General features: G+C 41.7%; 1 protein-coding gene across 2 annotated transcripts in view; it reads left to right on the forward strand.

Annotated features, from left to right (window-relative positions):
* The window catches only part of ERI3 (ERI1 exoribonuclease family member 3), a 239578-nt gene that overhangs the window by 6752 nt on the left and 212930 nt on the right, over positions 1–19896 (forward strand). For both annotated transcript variants that reach the window (XM_077334022.1, XM_077334023.1), the window contains exon 2: positions 13143–13414. In XM_077334022.1, coding sequence (XP_077190137.1) covers positions 13166–13414 — 249 coding nt within the window. In that variant the 5' untranslated portion in view covers positions 13143–13165. The remainder of the gene's footprint in view (positions 1–13142; positions 13415–19896) is intronic.

The following is a 19896-nucleotide window of genomic DNA, read 5'->3' on the forward strand; positions in this document are numbered from 1 at the left end:
ATATTATTAATAATATTAATATTAATATTTATTTTTAAAAGCAAAGATAAGAAGAAGAACAAGATAAATTGGGCAAACGTTAATTTTTTAAAATGAAATGTTTCTAGTTAAAATGGTTTTGTTAAACAAAATTTACCTTAAGAGCAACATTTTTCTATTTTCTATTTTAACAACATTATCTCTTAGAATTCTGGTTCACAAAAGAACTTGAGAAGAGACTGTCAAAATGCCAATGAAGTTTGTCCCCAATTTTCCCCCTCTTGTTGTCTTTCTATAGATTTATAATTTCCCTCAATAGTATAAGAGGAGCTTCCCTGTGTTGTATTTGAACATTACAACAGTAATATTTGGGTGGGAGGACTACATGGATAAGTAGAAAATGTCTTATCTCTAAGGAGGGGGCTGATATTTATATGGAAGACAATCATGTCATTCATCTTGACATGTGTTTCATCAGTGTAGCTATAACTGGTTTGGCAAGGGAAATTGTTACACAAGGCAATAGATTCTACTTTGCATTCTACCTTAAGGATGGGTGATTTGGCTCAGGTAAGCTCAAAAATACTCAAATTAATGCTAATTCAAGAATTTTTCAGGCTTATCCAAGCTAAATTGCACATCCCATCAGTTTAAATGAGCTGAATCAGAGAAGCTCAAAGTGATTTAGCTGATTTGGTTGGTTGGAAAATGCCATGTCATGTTTTGGGGGGTTTAAATGACTCCCCAGCACATACATCTGAAGCTGCAAAGCTGGCCCTCTGAAGCTTTAGAAGGGTCTGTTGGGGGGGCAGCTGTTGGGAAGGATCTATCAACCAAATCAGCTGAATCATGCATGGATTGCTGTCATGTCAGTCCCGCACCCACCTTTCCTGACCCTGCTGGAGCCAGCTGCAGGTTGGAATCAGGTGGGGTGCGTGTGGAGCTGACAGTCAGCCCCATGCCTGCCTTCTCTGACCCTCCTGGAGCCGGATGCAGGCTGGGATTAAACAGGGTGGGCTTGGAGGTGATAGGTCAGCCCCACACAAACTGGAGTTGTTTGACACGTTAACCCCATGCCTGCCTTCCCCAGTCCTACTGAGGCTGGCTCAGCAGACCTCAACCCTGTTTCCAGGTATTTAATGGGGTCGGCTGGAGGGTCCCTTTAAATACCTCCTGAGCTGCCAAACAGCTGATCTCTGGAAAGGCTTCTCTTTGTAGTGAAATCAACTGTTTGGTCGCTGATATAAACAAACTAACTTCAAAGCCCTATCATAAGAATGGGCTTTGAAAGGGTTCTCCCCATGAGCTTTCCGGCTGCTTTCCAGGCCGCTGGGAAGAGGTGAGGGAGAGGGGGGTTAGGGGAGAGGAAGCGCCTCCCGCGGGCCTGGCAAGCACACAGAGGCCCCGGATGTGCTTTCCAGGCCTTTGGGAAACGCTCCCTTTCCCCCCCCCCTCGGCTGGGCCTCTTACCTGGAGCCCCGCAAGTAGAGCTCTAACAGCCAGGCACATCTGTGAGGCAAGGGGTGAGGGCTTGGTGAGGGAGGGCGGGAACTGTAGGGGCAGGGCCGATCAGGGTGCAGCTGGCTGCACCCTGATTGGCCCTGGAGAGGTGGGACTATTCGTCCCCCAAGGCTGTTTCACAATTATTAAGAGGCACCAAATGGATGGATGGAATGGTTTAAGTTCTCCAAATCAGCCAAATTGTAATTTATGTGCTTAATCAGTGATTCAGTTAATACAGTTTTCACTGAATCAGGGAAACTTGAATCCAGAAAGCACTAAACTTTTCCCCGATGCACATCCCTACTTTGATAACACATGCCTAGGCCAGTCTATTATGCATAATATGGTTGGAAACATAGCTGTGTGCACACCCATCTGTGGACCCTCCCCACCGCCTCCAGCCCCATCATTGGCCGTTTTGGGAGGAGTGGTTGACATGACCATATATGGTCATATCACCTGATTAAATGTTTAACAAATTTAAAATATATATTAAATATTAATTAACTCCCACCCATTCAGGAAACCCTTCCATGGTGGTCAAAACCCCAGAATTTCATGAAACCCTGCTTGAGAAAGCCTGATTTAGAGGGACAGCACCACAAAGCCTTTAGCGGCACCTTAAAAGCCATACAGATTGACCACTTGTCTCAGGTGGTAGTGAAGCCTCTTGCTTCTATTGGCATGACTGATGTGATGCCTTCCAGGTGTGCAGTGGATTGGCACTGGGTTAGCATTCAATGTAAGCCTCAAAGTATTTCCTTTTGGGGGTGGGGGCTGTGTCCAAAGCTGATGTGTCTAGGTTATGCACGTTCTACAAGGTAGTCTTGTACTAAGAAAAAAAAATGGAAGTGATGCTCTTGGACTGGTTTGTTTTGTGAAGAGCTAAATAATATCTTTCCCCATTTGACTTAACACTTGCTTAATGTTGAGTGGAGCATAAGGGATACAGGAGAAATAGTTTTTGCCCCAAAAGATCCATGGAGCAACTAACTACAGGGTAATGCCAGCAAAATCACTCCAGATTATTTATGTGCTTTTTGCTGAACACCAGTTATTATAATTAGCTGTTCATTTGTACCTGTGTGTGCATTTGATTTGCTTTAATAACACTTGCCTGTAAAATTTTAATATTAGTGTTATATGCACAAAACCCCCCATAAACATGCAATTCATAGGCCATCTTGTCTTTTCAAAAAACAGTTGCATACCTGAGTATCATTTCTTTGCTTTCTTCTTTTGGGGGCGGGGGTTGTAATGACTGCAAGGCAGACAGGATCTCTCTTCTGTCATCAGGAGAGGAAGGGACTTAAAGAGTTCTGATTACTCTCTTGCCTGCAGTGGCATGTTTTTGTGTCTCTCTTCTTTCTTTAAAAGCACATCCTCACAAATGGTATTCCCTGTGTAGCTCTTTCTTCAGGTATGTACAGTTTCAAACTTTATGACATTCTTGATTCCAGTATCTCTTCAATTCAAAGACTTGTATAATGGTAACATAGGGAGTAATCCCAAGGATGTCTGCTCAGTTATGAATCCCATTTTAATCAGTGGGGCTTACTCCCAGAAAAGAGTTATCAGGATTGTAGCTTTAATATGGTGTAGAAGTAATCATAGTATCTAGCTCAATATCAGGGCTTAATTTGAACCAGAGTTTACCAGGGTTTAGCTTCAGAGGGTGAATCAGCTGAAACTCAACCCCTCCAAGACGGAGGTCCTGTGGCTGGGCAGAAGAGGGCAGGACCAGGAAGGGCGCCTCCCATGCCTGAACGGGGTGCAATTAACACCTGCACCAGTTGCCAGGAATTTGGGAGTGACATTTGATGCCTCCCTCTTTATGGAGGCTCAGGTCACCAATGTAGCTCAGACGGCATTTTTCCATCTTCGCCAAGCCCGGCTACTAGCGCCCTACCTGTCCTCGGAACACCTGGCCACAGTGATCCATGCAACGGTCACTTCCAGATTAGACTTCTGTAACTCGTTCTACGCGGGCCTCCCCTTGTCTTTGACTCGGAAGTTACAGCTGGTCCAAAATGCGGCTGCCAGGGTCCTCACTAGAACACCTTTGAGGGCCCACATTCAGCCGGTGCTTCGTCATCTGCACTGGTTACCAGTCTGTTTCCGAATCAGATTCAAGGTATTGGTATTGACCTTTAAGGCTATACGCGGCCTGGGTCCCATCTACCTGTGGGACCGCTTGGTTGCTTATGCCCCCTGCAGGGCACTCCGCTCTGCGGGTATGAATTTACTGGTTGTCCCGGGCCCACGGGATGTTCGCTTGGCCTCGACCCGGGCCAGGGCCTTTTCAGTCCTGGCCCCAATTTGGTGGAATGAGCTCCCAGAAGAGCTAAGGGCCCTGCGGGATCTACCAGCTTTCCGCAGGGTCTGTAAGACGGAGCTCTTCCGCCAGCCATATGGTTGAGGCCAGGGCAGCTCTCCCACTAATCCATCAGAGGATCCCCTCCAACATTGAGATCTCTAACATCGAGATCATGGTTAGATCTATTGTATTGGTGCTACCCTCTTCTGAACATTATTCTCTCCATCAGGCTGAACTAAGATCAGAATTGTGACCGCCGCCGCTATATGTTATATGTAACTTTTAATTGGGGTTTTTATGGGGATTTTATTGTGTTTTAACTATTTATGTTGTAAACTGCCCTGAGACCTATTGGGAGAAGGGCGGTCTAAAAATTAAATAGTAATAGTAATAGTAATAGTAATAGTAATAGTAATAGTAATAGTAATAGTAATAGTAATAGTAATAGTAATAGTAATAGTAATAGTAATAGTAATAATAATGTTTTCCTGCTGATATTTTTGGGGTGTAGAATAGTTCTTGGCCATTAGCGGCCACAATATAATGTCTTTAATAAGAAAGATGAAGGTTGATTATCTCATTTTAATGGTCTTTGGTGTTCCCATTTCTCCACAAATTTGTGTAATCTCTTTAAAAACCAGTGTAGCATTGTTGGCCATCCTTATTTCCAGTAGTTAATTCTAGAAGTCAGCTGAGTACTATGCAGCTATTAAAAAATGTGCCACAAGTTTAAAACAATTTGAGGTGGATCATACTGAATGCATGTGGCATAGGATGCATGGAAGTCAACTTTTCTGCCTCTGTCCCCTGATGCAGTTTGCTTTGTTCCCAGGGGCTGGTAGATGCCCAGGCACAACATAGGATGAAGAAGAAGTAGGGCAAGGGACACCTCCCTTCTTCCTGCTGGCAAAAGTGGCTATGATCAGTAAAGAACATGATTAGGATTCAGTCCATAGTTCATTTTGCTGAGTTCTCTATATATGGCATTATAGATTTAATGGTCAATTCCCAAATTGTTCCCAAATTGTCATGTCTAGGATCCTTAAAAAGCCACTGGTATTTTTCTAAATGTTTTCCTATTGTTAATCTTTTTTTTCTATGATGGCAAGATTATTCACTTGTGTTGTCTTAGTACACCCCCCCCTATTTTCTGAGCTGTGCATAAATACTTAAGATGTGGATATGGCATTGATTAGGGCCATTTGGCTTCCTGTAAAGAGAACAGCAGAAGCACTTTTCTGACATGCTAATTATCCAGATAGCTGATTAGCTTGCCTTGGTTGGTGGTCTGCCACAGGAAATCTAACCCATAATTTTTTTTTGTAACCTTCTAACATTTTGTAAGTAAAAAATTTGTCATCATAGCAAACAAAGCTGCAAGCAAAATGCAACCATCCATAATGGTCTACGGAAATCTCATCTCTCACTCCTCCAGGTGGTAGATATTGCCTGAGTTATTGGGTGCTGCTGGTTTCAGTGTTGTACGTTTTCAGTGTAACACCACGGAATCTGCAAAATTGCTTCATGACATGTCAGACACATTTCAGAACCATAAGGAATTGTAGCTGGTTAATATGAAATATTATGGGTTGTGCTGGGGGTTATAATCTCACCCTGGACATATAGGAAATACATTGACGAAGGGAATTATTTAGCTGGTGAAACAGCTAAATATCTAACAGCTGGTGTTTACTTTTGTCCAAGTTCAAGAGCACTAGCGTTTATTTTATAATACAAAAGTTTGTAACATTTCAGTGCACCTCATGACTTTTCCAATTGCTGTAGCACCTCCTCCTCTGTTTTGCTTACTTTACACAGATTGGAGAAACCATCTTTTTGGGTGAGGAATTATTCTCTATAATCCTGCAAAGCCAGATTTTGCTTTAATAACACTTGCCTGTGTTATTAATGGGAGCATTTGGAATCCCCCAACAATTTGTCCCATCCTGCCCCACAGACATTTTATTGTAATGCCTATTGTGGTAATCCCTCGAGCCTGCTCATGTGGAGAAGTGGTATAAAAATAAAATGAAATATTTCCTGTTCTCGGAAGTCTAAAAGTGCTGGTAGGCACAACGAGGATGAGAAACCTTGTTTTTAAAGGCTTTGGGCCTTACCTTCAGTGCCAGGACTTTGGAATTTAAGTCAGACCTGGTTCAACGCATTGTTTCTCTCCTGAGCTGCGACTGGTCTAGTCCAAGAGTGATGCCAGTAATCACCCACTCTGCTGACTGCTGGGAGTGAGCTGAGCTCTTGTGGTGCAATGGTGCCCTCCTTAATATACCTGTCCAAGTAGTTGCTTGGGACTTGGCCCAAGAACCTATGTGAATATGAGCCTTGTATTAAGAATTGTCTGAACAATTGCCTAATCATTGTTCTCCCCTCATAATCTTGGATTGGGAGGTAGATCTACTATATCTGAGGAAGAAGCAGCTTCCTGTGGCACTTTAACTGGGGATGGGTCTCTGGCCAGTTTTGAACTCCAGCAACTCTTTTTAAAGAAACCTAGCACCAAATTTGGGGGAGTGTAATGCGCTTCTCTTTTGTGCTTTTCTTCCATGATTTATGCAACTTTATCTTATGACAATTTGTGGGACTAAAAACAATAACCGAATAATAAAATTACATAATAAAATATATTAAAATTATCAAAAATCAAGTCCTAGAAGGAGCTGCCAAATCCTATGTAATAATTTTGGTGCTAGTTGATTGGCTAGCAGGATCAGACGTGGTGGACACTTGCTTTTTCTTGGAGAATATGAAAGAACACGCTAGTGTGAACAAGCCTTAAATCTAGTTTGGAATACCTTCCCATTTCAGTAAGAGAAGTATTGCTATAAGCAGCTTTGCTGATATGGAGATCTGGAATATAAATATTTTAAATAAGTAAACATAATTTTTACAGCTAATCTGGTTTAGCTGTAAGCAGGGAAAGGCTTGATATTCTCTTAGCCCCTGATAACAATTGCAGTGCAAGATTTATTGCAACAGCTTCTAAATTAAAATATATTGGCAAAACAGTGATTTTAAGTGTATGTGTATGGCTAAACTTGGATGTATTTATTGGATATATTAACTATAATAGCTGTGTCCTTTCCTTGTTTTTCTGTGTACTTTTCTGTGTACGTGGTGAGGTCGGGTCTTTGCCACAATAAAATATTACGGAGTAGCTGCTTTCCTCCAGAACATTACATTTGCCTGATAGCCTCACAGCTACCCAGCTTGGCAGCTTTGAAGATTTAAAAGGCATCTTTCTCAAATACATGTTACTCCATGATGGGTTGGAAGTGACTGTTACTAACTTCTATTTGGCTGTAATGCATTTATTAATGACAATGAAATGTGCTAGATGGAAAGATGGTAGTTATGGCAGGGAACCTTCAGGATAAATATAATGTTAGGCTAGATGGGCAGCTGCTTATTATTTTTGTAGCTTGGTTTTCTGAGACTTGCTGTGTTGCTTTATGGAACTAACATCCTTCTCTTCCACTGTTTACATCCCACTGCCCAGTGTTAACCCACTACAGTGTGATTCAGCTTATTCAGTAAGACTCTCAGCTTGCAAAATGGCCCAGTCTTTAACCTTTCCACATACAATATGTGAATGTATTTCTAACCAAAAATCCTTCTGCAGGAAGGTTATGAAATGTGTATTTACCCAACCTGCTCATCTGCAATTATCTTCTAATCTGGTCTTTTGCTGGTCTCTCAGGTAAATAGAGCTTTAAACGTTCTTCAAGGCATATTATTTACCTCATTAAGTGTGCATTTTGGCACGTGCATTATTTACTTGATGGACTAGTGGATATAGAGAAGCAGTTGCTAACTGTTGTGTAAATAACCCTTAATTTTCAGAAGTGACTGGTCGTCCTGTCCTTGTCCTTTGTTGTAAGTCCTTCCTGATCAGCATAATGTTCTTCAGAGGGTGCTTCCTGCCCTTCATTGCAGCAGGAGGGCATTAATAATGTGCATACAAATGGAAGGTTCTTTACTTCTGCATTACAGGCTCCCTCTACCAGCAGGGGGAAGGTGTTTACCTTCTTAAGCTTCCCCTTTCTTTCAAGGATAAACTTTATGGCCAGATAAAATCAGTGTAAAGTGCAGATATTGACCCCTATGCACATTCACACATGTTAATAATTGTATTAGCAAGCCTGGGATCTACTTATAGTTAACGTGTGCTTGGTTTAAAGTGTTGAATAATCTGATCATGTACATTTACATTGTTGTGAGATGGTTCTTACAAGTTCTTACTGTACAGACTTCAACATAGTGACACCCATTGAAGTCAATGGGCATAGAAGGGGGTAATTCTCCCTCCCATCAGTCACAATTGACTTATGGTGAATCTGGAGGAAAGAAATATTCACAGGTAGTTTGCTATTGCTTGGCTTTGTGTAGCAACCCTGGATTGTCTTGATGGTCTCCCAAAAAATAGTAACCAGGACCAATCTTCTTAGCTTCCAAGATCCCGCAAGACTAAGCTAGCCTATGCTATTGATCAGGAAAACTCTGTTTAGGACTGTGCTGTCAGGTTTTTTAATACCCCATATGGCAGGGGTAGTCAACCTGTGGTCCTCCAGATGTCCATGGACTACAATTCCCATGAACCCCTGCCAGCATATGCTGGCAGGGGCTCATGGGAATTGTACTCCATGGACATCTGGAGGACCACAGGTTGACTACCCCTGCCATATGGTACCATGATCAGTGTTAAGATTATGGTAATCACCTTCCAGGCTATTCACAGTATGGGCCCAGCAAACAGGAGGGACTGCCTGATTGCTTATACTCCGTGAAAAACACTATGCTTGCCCATCTCCAATCGGCTAGTGATCCCTGGCCCCAGGGAAGTATGTCTAGCCCAACTTGGTGGCATGAACTCCTGGAGAAGATCCAGGCCTTGTTGGAGCTTACACAGTTCTGCAGGGCCTGCAAAATGGAACTCTTCCGCTAAACTTTTGGTTGGTACCAGTGATCTGTTAACATCTCCTGGGCCCTTCAAGAACCCCCTGGAATTGCCATCATACGCTCAGTGGAATAACTGAAACAAGTTGAAATTTAAATGGACTGTATAACTGTCAATTATGGTTAAATGTTTTAATAATGTGATAAATGTGATCATTTTATTTGATAATATTTTAGTATAGTTTATATTTTGTATGCTTATATGTATTAACTTTATACTGTATCTTGATGTTCAGTGCCCTGAATCATCTGAGAGGGTGGTATATACATCTAATAGATGATGATGTTGATGATGATGATGATGACTTGTAAAATCAAGCAATCTAAGCAAGCTCCAAATCCTTGTTCAGAATTCCAATTTACATTACTGTTGAGAACATAGAATAACAGCGCTGTTATGAGGAGTATTTTAGGACTTGGGAATGAAATAGTGCTTTGGATTGTGAATCTTAGGATGGGTATTGAAAAGATTTTAGTTTTTTGGTATGAAGCATGAAATCTATGGGATAAAGTTATTCCTGTGAATAAGCTGTATAGGCAGGACACCGAGGGATGGGTTGGTGGAGGTGTTCTGTTGTACATCAAAGAGTGCATAGAATCCAATAAGTTAAAAAATAACAGGGGAATTAACCCCTCAACAGAAGCTATATGACTGGAAATACTTAACGATTACTTAAAAGTTGGGGTGCAATACAATAGGACTACTATCACCCAACTGATGAAACCCTTGGCGCTAATCTTGACATGGAGAAGGAAATAAGGGAGGTCACTGAAGCAGATAATATTATTGCACTGGGAAACTTCAAGTACCCTCACATTTACTGGGTAAGCATGTTTGAGGCACACTGTAGAAATTCTTGGACATCATGAATGACTCTGTACTGGATCATTTGGTCTTTCAGAGAGGTAGTGATCTTGGATCTGGTTCTGAGAGGGTCTTAAGATATGCTGAGAGATGTAGGGGTTGTTGTACCAGTTGGAAACAGTGATCATAAAGCTATTAAGTTTAACATTCATGTCAATGGAAAATCACCCATGAAGTCCAAAGTCCAGTCAGCCTAACATTTGTCCCAGACAAAATAGCAGAAAATGTAATCAAATAATTATTAGAAACACAGGGGGACAAAGCTTGCTGAGGGAAAATCAGCATGGTTTCTGCAAAGGGAAGCCCTGCCTCACCAACCTTTAAGAGTTCTTTGAGAAAGTGAACAAGCATGTGGACAATGCTGACCCAGTAGACATATATTTAGACTTTCAAAAGGCTTTTGACAAGGAACCTCGCCAAAGACTCTTGAATAAACTTAGCAGTCATGGAATAATAGGATGGGTTCGCTTATTTTATTTTATTTATTTATATTTTTATACCGCCCTTCCCTACGACTCTGGGCAGTTTACATAAAACATTTAGGGATAATAAATTGGTTAGAGCAGTGGTCCCCAACCTGCGGGCCGCGGCCCGATGCCGGGCCGCAAAGGGCATGGCGCCGGGCCGCAGCTCCCTCTCCCCGCCCCCCCCCGCAGTAAAAAACTTCCCAGGCTGCAAGCTTGCGGCCCGGGAAGCTACTTACTTGCGGCCCGGGAAGTTACTTACTGCGGGAGGGCGGGGAGTAGGAATCGGGGCCGGGCTGCGCCCATGCAGGCCGCGCCCGCGCGTCCCGATCCCCAGGCGCGGCCCGCGGGTGCTGCCCGATCCGCGGGCGTGGCTCGTGGGCGCGGCCCGATCCGCGGGCGTGGCTTCCGGGTGCGGCCCGATCCGCAGGCGCGGCTCGATGCGCGGGTGCGGCCCGCGGGCGCGGCCAGAATCGTGGGCGTGGCCCGCGCGGGCCCCGCGGGCGCGGCCCGATGCCCTGCCGGTCCCCAGCCTAATAAAGGTTGGGGACCACTGGGTTAGAGAAGCAAAGAGTAGGAATAAATAATTGGAAGTAAGTAAATCCTACTATGACCTGTATTGGGACTGGAACTATGTAATTTGTTCGTAAAGGAAACGATAGAGGTTTATAAAATTATATGTGGGGTGGAGAGAGTTATCAAAGATAATTTTTTCTTCTTTCCCCTAAATTCTAGAACATGAAGTCATCCAGTGAAACTGATGGGCAGTAGATTCAGGACAGACAGAAGGAATAATTTATACAGAGAGTAATTAAAATTAGCTGCTGGAGGATGAAATGATGGCCACAGGAACTGAAAGCTTGTAAAGAGGATTAGATAGATCAATGTTTGCTAGCCATGATGACTGAGGGAGGAGGGGAAGATCTTAACCCATATAGTCTTTAGTTGGCCCTCCAGAGGAAGTTGTTGGCCACTGTGTGAGACAGGATGCCGGACTAGACGAACCATTGGTCTGATCTCATAGAACTCTTCTTATATTTTTACTAGCAAGAAAGCCCATTGCAAGCAGGAATGCAATGGGTGCTAGGACCCAGAGGTGCAGAACTCTTTGTGTGTGTGTATCTCTCTCTCCCTCTTGCAGCGTGTCTCTTGGTGTGTCTCATAGCAGGTAACTAGGAGGAAAGGAGGGCTGGTGTGCAGTTTGGGGCAGCTCTCTCTGTATCTCTCCCTCCAACGCAGCAGGGGTGGCTCTCGCTATGTCCCTGTCAGCAGCTTGGGGCAGCTCTCTCTGTCTCTCTATGCTTCCCTTGCAGCAGGAGCGATAGGAGGGAATATTTGTGGTCTGGCAGGGCTCTGTATCTCTCTGTCTCTGGCATGTCTGAGAGGAACGTGGCTAGCATTCAAGGAGGGAGGGCAGGAACTGTAGGGGCTGCTGGCTGCACCCTGATTGGCCCTATTCCAACTTGGACAGCCAGACATGTTCCACCCCCAAGACTGTTTCACAAATATATAAAGGAACCATGGATTGTTGGTTTGAATCTTATTTGATTCTTGTTTAAATGTGCCTTGTGGGTGGCATGAGTATTGACGAAAACCTATATTTTATTATATTACTATGGAGTTGTATCACATATATGATCTGCTAATGGTAAAAGTATTATTTGATCAGTATACAAAATTAGAGAGAAACTAATCCTGTGAAAATAGTTTACAAGAATGCCAAAATCAGTGATTTTTTTTAAGGGGTGGGAAGTAAAAGGCAATATATATGATCTACCTGCATTGTATCACAATTCTGTGAAGTATTTTAGGTTGGCAGACAGTAACTGATCCAAACTCAAATAAGGAACTCTATGGCTAACTAGAGACTAGAGATTTGAAGTTTGGACTTCCCAGCCTAAATTCAGCGCTTTGTCAATTATACAACATTTGTTGTCTGTGAACCGTTGAATTCAGATTATTTTATAACATTTTTAAAATTATAATCCTTTTCTTTATTATTTAGTTTAGAACTTCCTTTGGATCAGTGTGTCTGAATGCATGTTTATAGAGACCTAGGTGTGGAAACCTAGGTGGGTCCATTCATGGTCTTTGAACAGCCTTCCCTTTAACGTTGTATAGAAGGAAATATCAGGTTTCTAGAGATTACAGGATTACATCATTCTGGGTAGGTGTCCTCCTTCCTCCATGTTTGCAGAGCTGTGGTTTATACCTTTCCACATGGCTGCTCAATTGAGTGACAATTGAGTTTGCATTGGATATAATTCCCCCCCCCCCGTCTTTTTCTGCATTCCCATGCACTAGCCTAAAGGATCTAAAAATGTCCCGTTTGTCATGCTAATTCTAATTTGTATTTTAATTAGTTAAGACTGCTGATTAATTAGCAAACCTTTTGTTGATTCCCAGCCTTAGATTAATCTCTTGGTCAACAACAGAGTAGCTGCCAGTGCAAATCTAAATCTAGTTTGTAGTGGGATGGGAAATGGGCTTCCAGATTGCAGGGCTTGTATACAAATCTAGAATAGATGCTTATGGTCTGTTATCCAAAGCTGAAGATTGCTTCCAGTTTTGACATTTGTTCTTTATTTTCCACACTGTGTTAAGGGTGTGTTGTTCTCTTACATAGTATATTTCCATGGATTGTTTCTAGTTCCTGTTGTGTTTACATGTGTTTTTGTGTGGAAGGTTAAACAGTTTTATTTTGCTGAGTGCTAAAGAAGGCAGGTGTATAACCTGTTGCTGCTTTTACAGTTTTATTTAATACTTTAGTTGTTCATATTTTGTACAGTTAGTTTTGTACTGTCTTGGATATGTTGTTTAAAAGATTAGGTATAAATATGTCGTAATGGCCTTTGGCCATAGGCAATAAATTTTATTACTATCAAAAAGTATATTAAATATGTAAATACATATTAAGTTAGTAGGAGGTATTTTCTAGTTCTCCATCCAAGTTCAGAAAGGAGCTTGTATTCTTGTTTCTGTTACAGTAATGTAAATGAAATTTGGTGCTTAAGGGAGTAACATCAGGTATTCTTTTCTTTTTAAGTTCCAGATGCTGCTAAGTGTTCAATGGTAGCACTTATCCATACCACAGCAGGAAAACTTCACTTGAAATTACTCTCACAAGTGAGGAATACTCTGCACTCCCTTCTGCGGCGTGACATTTTCCAGGGATACGGCTCCACTACAACCGGGAAACTGGCGTCTCACGGTTTTGCTTCCATGGCAGCAATGTCATCCTTTCCCCCACAAAGGTATCACTACTTCCTAGTGCTGGATTTTGAGGCCACATGTGACAAGCCACAGATCCACCCCCAGGTAAATTTATTTATTTATAATTATATTTACATCCCGCCTCTTCTTGTATGTACCTGCTTGTGGCGGTTTACATCATTAAAATCTGTAACATTTAACAATTTAGAAACACATTAAAATACATTGACACACATCAGCTAAAAACCATTAGTTTCTTTATCTCCCAGTCTCCAGGGGTGGGTTAGTCTTGGGGAGGGCTCATTTGATGATATTGCTTGTTGTTTACTGGCCCCAACCAAAAGCCTGGCAACTGTGTTTTGCAGGCTCTTTGTAACTGAGAAAGTTCCTGAAGGGCCTTAGCTCTTCTGGGAGCTCATTCCACTGGGTAGAGGTCAGGACGGAAAAGGCCCTGGGCCTGGTTGAGGCCATACGTACTTTTCTAGAGCCAGGGATAACCAGCCGGTTCAAACTGGCTGAGCAAAGTGCTCTTGGGGGGACAGTCAGCTAGGCAGTTCCTCAGGCTGAGCCCAGATCACATATGGCCTTAAAGGGCAGTACCAAAACCTTGAACATGGTCTAAAATTCAACTAGGAATCAGTGCAGGTGCCTAAGAATAGGCATAATATGTGCCCTCCAAGATGTTCTTGTGAGGACCTGTGTTGCTGCATTGTGGACCAGTTGCAGTTTCTGGGTCAAGGATGAGGGTAGACTCGCATAGAACAAGTTACTGAAGTGTAGCCTGGAGGTGACTGTTTCATGGATCACTGTGGTGTGTTCTGGAGCCACGTAGGGTGCTAGTAGCTTAGCTTGGCAAAGGTGGTAGAACGCTAGTTGAGCTACCTTGTTGACCTGAGCCTCTGTCAAAGGTCTAATAGTCAAAGGTCACACATAAATTCCTAGTGATTGATACAGCCATCAGCTGTATCCTGTCTAGACAAGGCAGGCCTACTTCCTTACCTGGGCCTTTCCTATCTAGCCACAGGACCTCCATTTTGAAAGGATTGAATTTATTGAATTTCAGATGGCTCTGCTTGATCTAAGCCATCACTGCTTTCAAACAACTGGCAAATGTCTCTGGGGACTAGTCTGGATGGCCATCCATTAGGAAATCTGGTTCAAGGTTCTGTTTTTAACTTTTAAGGCCCTACGCAGTCTGGGATCCACATATCTGAGGGACCACCTGTAGAACTATGCCCCCCCCCCCCACAGGGCCTTAAGCTCTGTGGGCACTAATTTGTTGGTCATTCCCAGATCCAGGGAAACGCGCCTGGCCTTGACCATGGCCAGGGCATTTTCAGTCCTGGCTCCTACCTGGTGGAATGAGCTTTCAGAGGAGCTGTGGGCCCTGCAGGAGCTTCCGGCAATCTACAGGGCCTGCAAACCAGAACGCTTCCACCAGGTCTATGGTTGAGGCCGGCGTGGCAAGGAAGATCTGTATGGCCCCCCTCCCAGGATAGAGCGGTGTGAGTGGCCACTTACGGGCCACTTCCCAACCCCTGTATGAGATTTTTATTGGGGGAATGATAGTAAGTTGAATTAGTTTTTTCCCCCTGCCATATCTCCTTTTCAGTTATTGTGATTTGTTGGATCTGTGTTATGTTTTTATGTCTGGGGGTTTTAATGGTTTTTTTATACTGGGATTTTTTGAGACTATTCTAACTTGCCATGAGTTGTTTGGGAGTGGAGGGTAATAAATCGAAACAATAATAATAATAGAGCTGAATGTCATCAGCATAATGATGGCACCCGAGCTCAAGTCTCCAGACCAGCTGAACCAGAGGACGCATAAAGATGTTGAACAAAATGGATGATAAAATTGTGTCCTGAGGATCTCCGCATGAGAGCTGACAGTGGCGTGATTGACTGTCTCCCACTGTAGCCCTCTGTCTACTGAGAAAGGAGATCAGCCATTGTAAGGCTGTCCCCCATATACTTATATCGGGAAGGTGGTGAACAAGAAGCTCATAATCTACCACATTGAATGCTACCATGAGATCTAACATCACGAGCAGTGTTGACCCACCTAATCCAGCTGGCTTCACTTGAGTTTGCCTTAAAAGGAGCATTGTTTTAGATCTGTATCTTATTGTCATGTCACATCTGGAGGATAGGGCATTATTACTTCCCTTTTGTAGATGAATACGATATCCTAGGAACCAAGATATTCTCAGAGTTCTGTGACTGAGATGGGATTTGAACTCAGGTCTGACAACCTGACCTTTAAAAGGCTTGCCAAAATTTCATTTTTTTTCCAGAGATCCACTGCTTGCCTGTTGAATAGTGAATAACACACATCCATTTTAACAATTCCTTTCTAACTAAGCAGGCTACAAATTTTAATTTTAAAAAATGAAAGGGGTGAATGTCAGGATATTGTATATACCTGTTACATTATGCAACTTACATTTCTGTGCTATTATAACTGAGGAGACTCTAGATTCTATCTTTAATGTTTTGGATCAGAAAATATTGCTTAAATAAAAATGATTCTTCCCTATACTCGTAAAGATAGAAATGAGTGTGTTTCAGTGGACCAGTGTAAGATGGTTGGCTTAATTCAGGTTTGTAATTCAAAATTGTGAGTTAGTGAAGCTGATTTGTGCTTTTTCTTTCATTGAAAAATAGGTTCCTGCCCACATGTATTAAAAGTTAAAAGGTGTGATGTTGTCTGAGATGGTTTTCCTGAAATGTTTCTATTAGTGGAAAAGTTGGAGTGATAGTTGCACTGAATTTTGTGGTATTTCCTGCCTTCTGTTGGGTCTGTTAGTTTGGCTTAAAGAAAGTCCTTATCTGGGCTGCAGCTCTTATTAGGAGTATTGCTGCTCATTATTTAGTTGTCTTGAAGATGTGCCTTTCTTTTCTGCTTTCCCTTGTTGAGAGCCAATGGCCCAATTAATCCAAAATAAACTGCATTAAAAAATCTTTAAAATCTCCTGTAGTTCTGGGTTAGGGGATACACCGTTTATTTTAAAAATAATAATTTTGTGGAAATGCCTTAACAGTTTCCTGAGTGAGATGCTGGGCTGTATGTTGTATATCCAGTCCCTGGTGCAAAGACCTGTCAAAAGCTGTAAATTGACTCTGCCGTGTCCCTTTGTATATGTGGTTGGCCTGTGTGCATTTTGATGCAAAACCATGATGCATGTGAAGCTAGTTTACAACTTGCAATAAAAATGGAGCATGAGAAGAATATGATTACTGCAACTTTAAGGGGATGTGTCCTCCAAGTCCTTGCTGTGGAATGTAACAATATGTGCTGGTGCAGCTTTGCTGTATATTTTGAAGGAATGACAGTATGTTGAGATGGGATATTATTCAGCTGGATCTTTTCATCAACTGTGTCTGTAGCTTGCCTACACTCTGCATGTCTGTTCTCTGCCATCTTTCTGCAGAAACCTGTAGGGGCACTACAGAGACTATCCTAAAAATATTTTACTAAAAATCGAGAACTTGTTCCCTTGTCAAAGTTGCATTTCTTTACAGATGTACATTTAATATGAATCTGGAGGGAGGCTTCTGGTGAGCAAGCCGGTGCATGGATTTTCATGAATATCTAATCTTTGCTTGCTGAAAACTGTTTAAGGACTAGAAACAACTGCTATATTTCCGACCACAGGTATACGAATAGCCAGACTAACTAGTCTCTTATCTTTTAAACCTGTACCTAAAGATGAAGCCCCATGGTATATAAGGATTTAATCCTTGGAAAGCTTGACTTTTTATTGAAGAAAGGAGTATATAGACCATTTCCGCACGAGGAATTTGCCCCTGGACAGCCTACGAATGTTGGCTGCTTTTAGAGCCCTCTCCACATGACACCACCTGCATCTTGAGGCTGTCAAGGAGTTGTGTTGAGGTTTAGCCAGTTTTAACTTGTGATGAGGGAAATTGCCAAAACTGGATTTATCACCCTCAGTTGTGTGTCCCATCGATGAGCAACCAGAGGCAAGCCTGTATGGAGGGGAAAGGTCTCTGCAGCATTGTCCCGTCCTTGCACCTACCTTCCCCTCTCCGAATAATTTCCTGCTTTGAGTAATTTTTTTTAATGGCATGGACTGCGTTGCAGTGTGATCACAAAGCTATATTGTCAAAGATAAAATAAAACCTTCTGCAAAGTGTGCACAGGCTTTTTTGGATCAGGAAGACAAAACACAGCCCCTTTTTTGTTTTCTTAAGCCAACTATTTACACAATGTCTTTTTGGGCTTCAGTTACCATGTCCAGTCTTCTAACAACTCAGGCAGGCAAATATCTAAAATATCTAAAATGTACATGTAAGAGAACAGGTCTTATTCTTTATTGATTTCTCCAAAAATACATGTCTCAATTCTGGCATCAAACAGTTGGATTAATCTGTCACAATTCAGAAACAAGTTAAAATTATATAAAATTATGCTCTTTTGTGTATTGGTGCACAAAATATTCTTATGTGTCAAATGTGATATACAACTTTTTAAAAGACCCAACCAATTCCAAATATTATTTTTGCACTCTGGTTTATTATCCATATTGGTTCAGTTTTCAACTTGAAATTGGCTATAATAGAATATCCTCATCTGAAACCTCAGAAAAGATGCACTTTTCTAAGTGTTCCATCCATTGTTCATGAATGTGAGGGATCTTTTTTGTTTTTTTCCTGAGGTTTATTGTTTAGTTAATGCAGTAGTGTGATTGTTGTATGCAACATCTTCCATGCAAACATTTAATTAAAAAAGAACTGTCAATAGTAGAATTCCCAAAGCATTTCTGAGTCATGTGTTTTGGTTCTTAAATGTCTCTATGATTGGCTCTGCTATAGGCTGGAGTTATAATACTGAGTTTTAACAATTTTATGGTATATTCTGGTTTTGTTCAGTTTTATTTTGTAAGCCACGTTGGGCTGTTCTGGACAGGCAGCACAGAATTTTTTTAGATAAATAAAACCAGAGACTAAGCCAGCCTTTCTCAACTTTTTTACCATTGAGAAACCCTTGAAACATTCTTCAAGCTCCGAAAACCCCCAGACATGATGTGACTGGGAAGCATAACTATGTAAATACCCACCTGGGGCCCCTCCCCACCCCCTCCAGGCCATTCTGGGAAGAGTGGGTGAGTTGACATGGTCATATAAAGTCATATCATCCAATAAATGTTTAACAAATCTTTAAAATGTATTAAAATTAATTAACTCTCACCCATTCAGAAAACCCTTTCAGGGCCGTCAAGAAACCCCAGGATTTCACAAAACCCTGATTCAGGAAGCCTGCACTACGCTATACTTATCATAAACCCATGGATGTGATAACTGGTCCAGATCTTCATTTCAGAGAATTGTACTTTTTTCTTCTTTAGTGAGGGCTCGAGCTTGAGTACCAGTGCTTATGAACATTGTGCCTTTAAATACCGACTCTCTTGGTTGTTGTTTTTTCTTTGCTTGCCTGGTACGTGTACAAATACTGCCATATGTAGCAATGCTTTCTTTCCCAGTCTACTTTAAAAGCTGCCTTTTTGAATACTGGATGACATGTGCAAAGGTACCTCTGATGGCATTTGCATGGAATGGCTGACCATAGGAAACTGGCATGAAGAGGCGTTTCAAGCAGTTATTATATGAATTAACTTGGAGACCTTTGATGTTTGAGATTGTTGCCCTGGTGCTCAAATTCTGATGTTCCTTTTTGCTTTTTTAGATTGGCCCAAGTTCACTTACCCATTGCATATATAAGTGCCTAAGTCAAGTCTAGCAGTTTATTTTGTCTGGTGTCCTGTCAGACATACTTGTTAGGTTAGAACTATGTAATGGTATAGGTCATTAACAGAGAATTCTAGGTGTTATCAATTGGTTCCTGTTAATGTCAAATTTCAGGGTGCTCTGGTCAAGCTGATTTATACCCTCAGCCATATTGCATATACATTTGTGGGGCCTTTTAAGCCATTTATATAGTTCCTTTCCACAGTATCCTGTAGCAGTGAGTTCCAAAGATCAGTGGTTTGCTGTATTGGGGGTGGATTCTATTGATGATTTTAAAACCTATTGTTCATTGACAAATTTTACAGTGCTTTTTGATTCCCATTTTTTCCAGATGTTATAAAACTTACAATTTTTGTCTTCTTTTCACTAGTAACTGTAGACTATAGTTGTTGAATATTTCTGTTAAGGTAATTTGTATTTCCAATAGACTTTCATGCTATTTTCCTTAACATTCTTTTCCGTTTTCATTTCTTATTATGGACTTTGTTGGGTTAGCATGAGCCTAAATACAGTGTATAATTAAGTAATAGCCAGCATGTATCATGGAGATACTACATTTTGGTGTTTCTAGGCTGAAATCTTGTCATTTTCCAAATGACTATAAAAGATCTCTGACCTGATCTTACATTATAGGTTTAGCTAGGAAACCAAGAATAAAGAGATGCTGTCGACTGTTCAATGTTAGACTTCTAAAGAAGTGAGTATTAAGTACATGTTAGGGTGCCTCCTCTGGCATCTCTCAGAAGTAATGAATTGGATTAATGATCTCTGTGAAATGGTAAAGAACGCTGCTGGCTAAAGTACAGGCAAAAAAT

This window comes from Paroedura picta, chromosome 4 (genome assembly GCF_049243985.1).
Source record: "Paroedura picta isolate Pp20150507F chromosome 4, Ppicta_v3.0, whole genome shotgun sequence".
NCBI classification, from domain to species: domain Eukaryota; kingdom Metazoa; phylum Chordata; class Lepidosauria; order Squamata; family Gekkonidae; genus Paroedura; species Paroedura picta.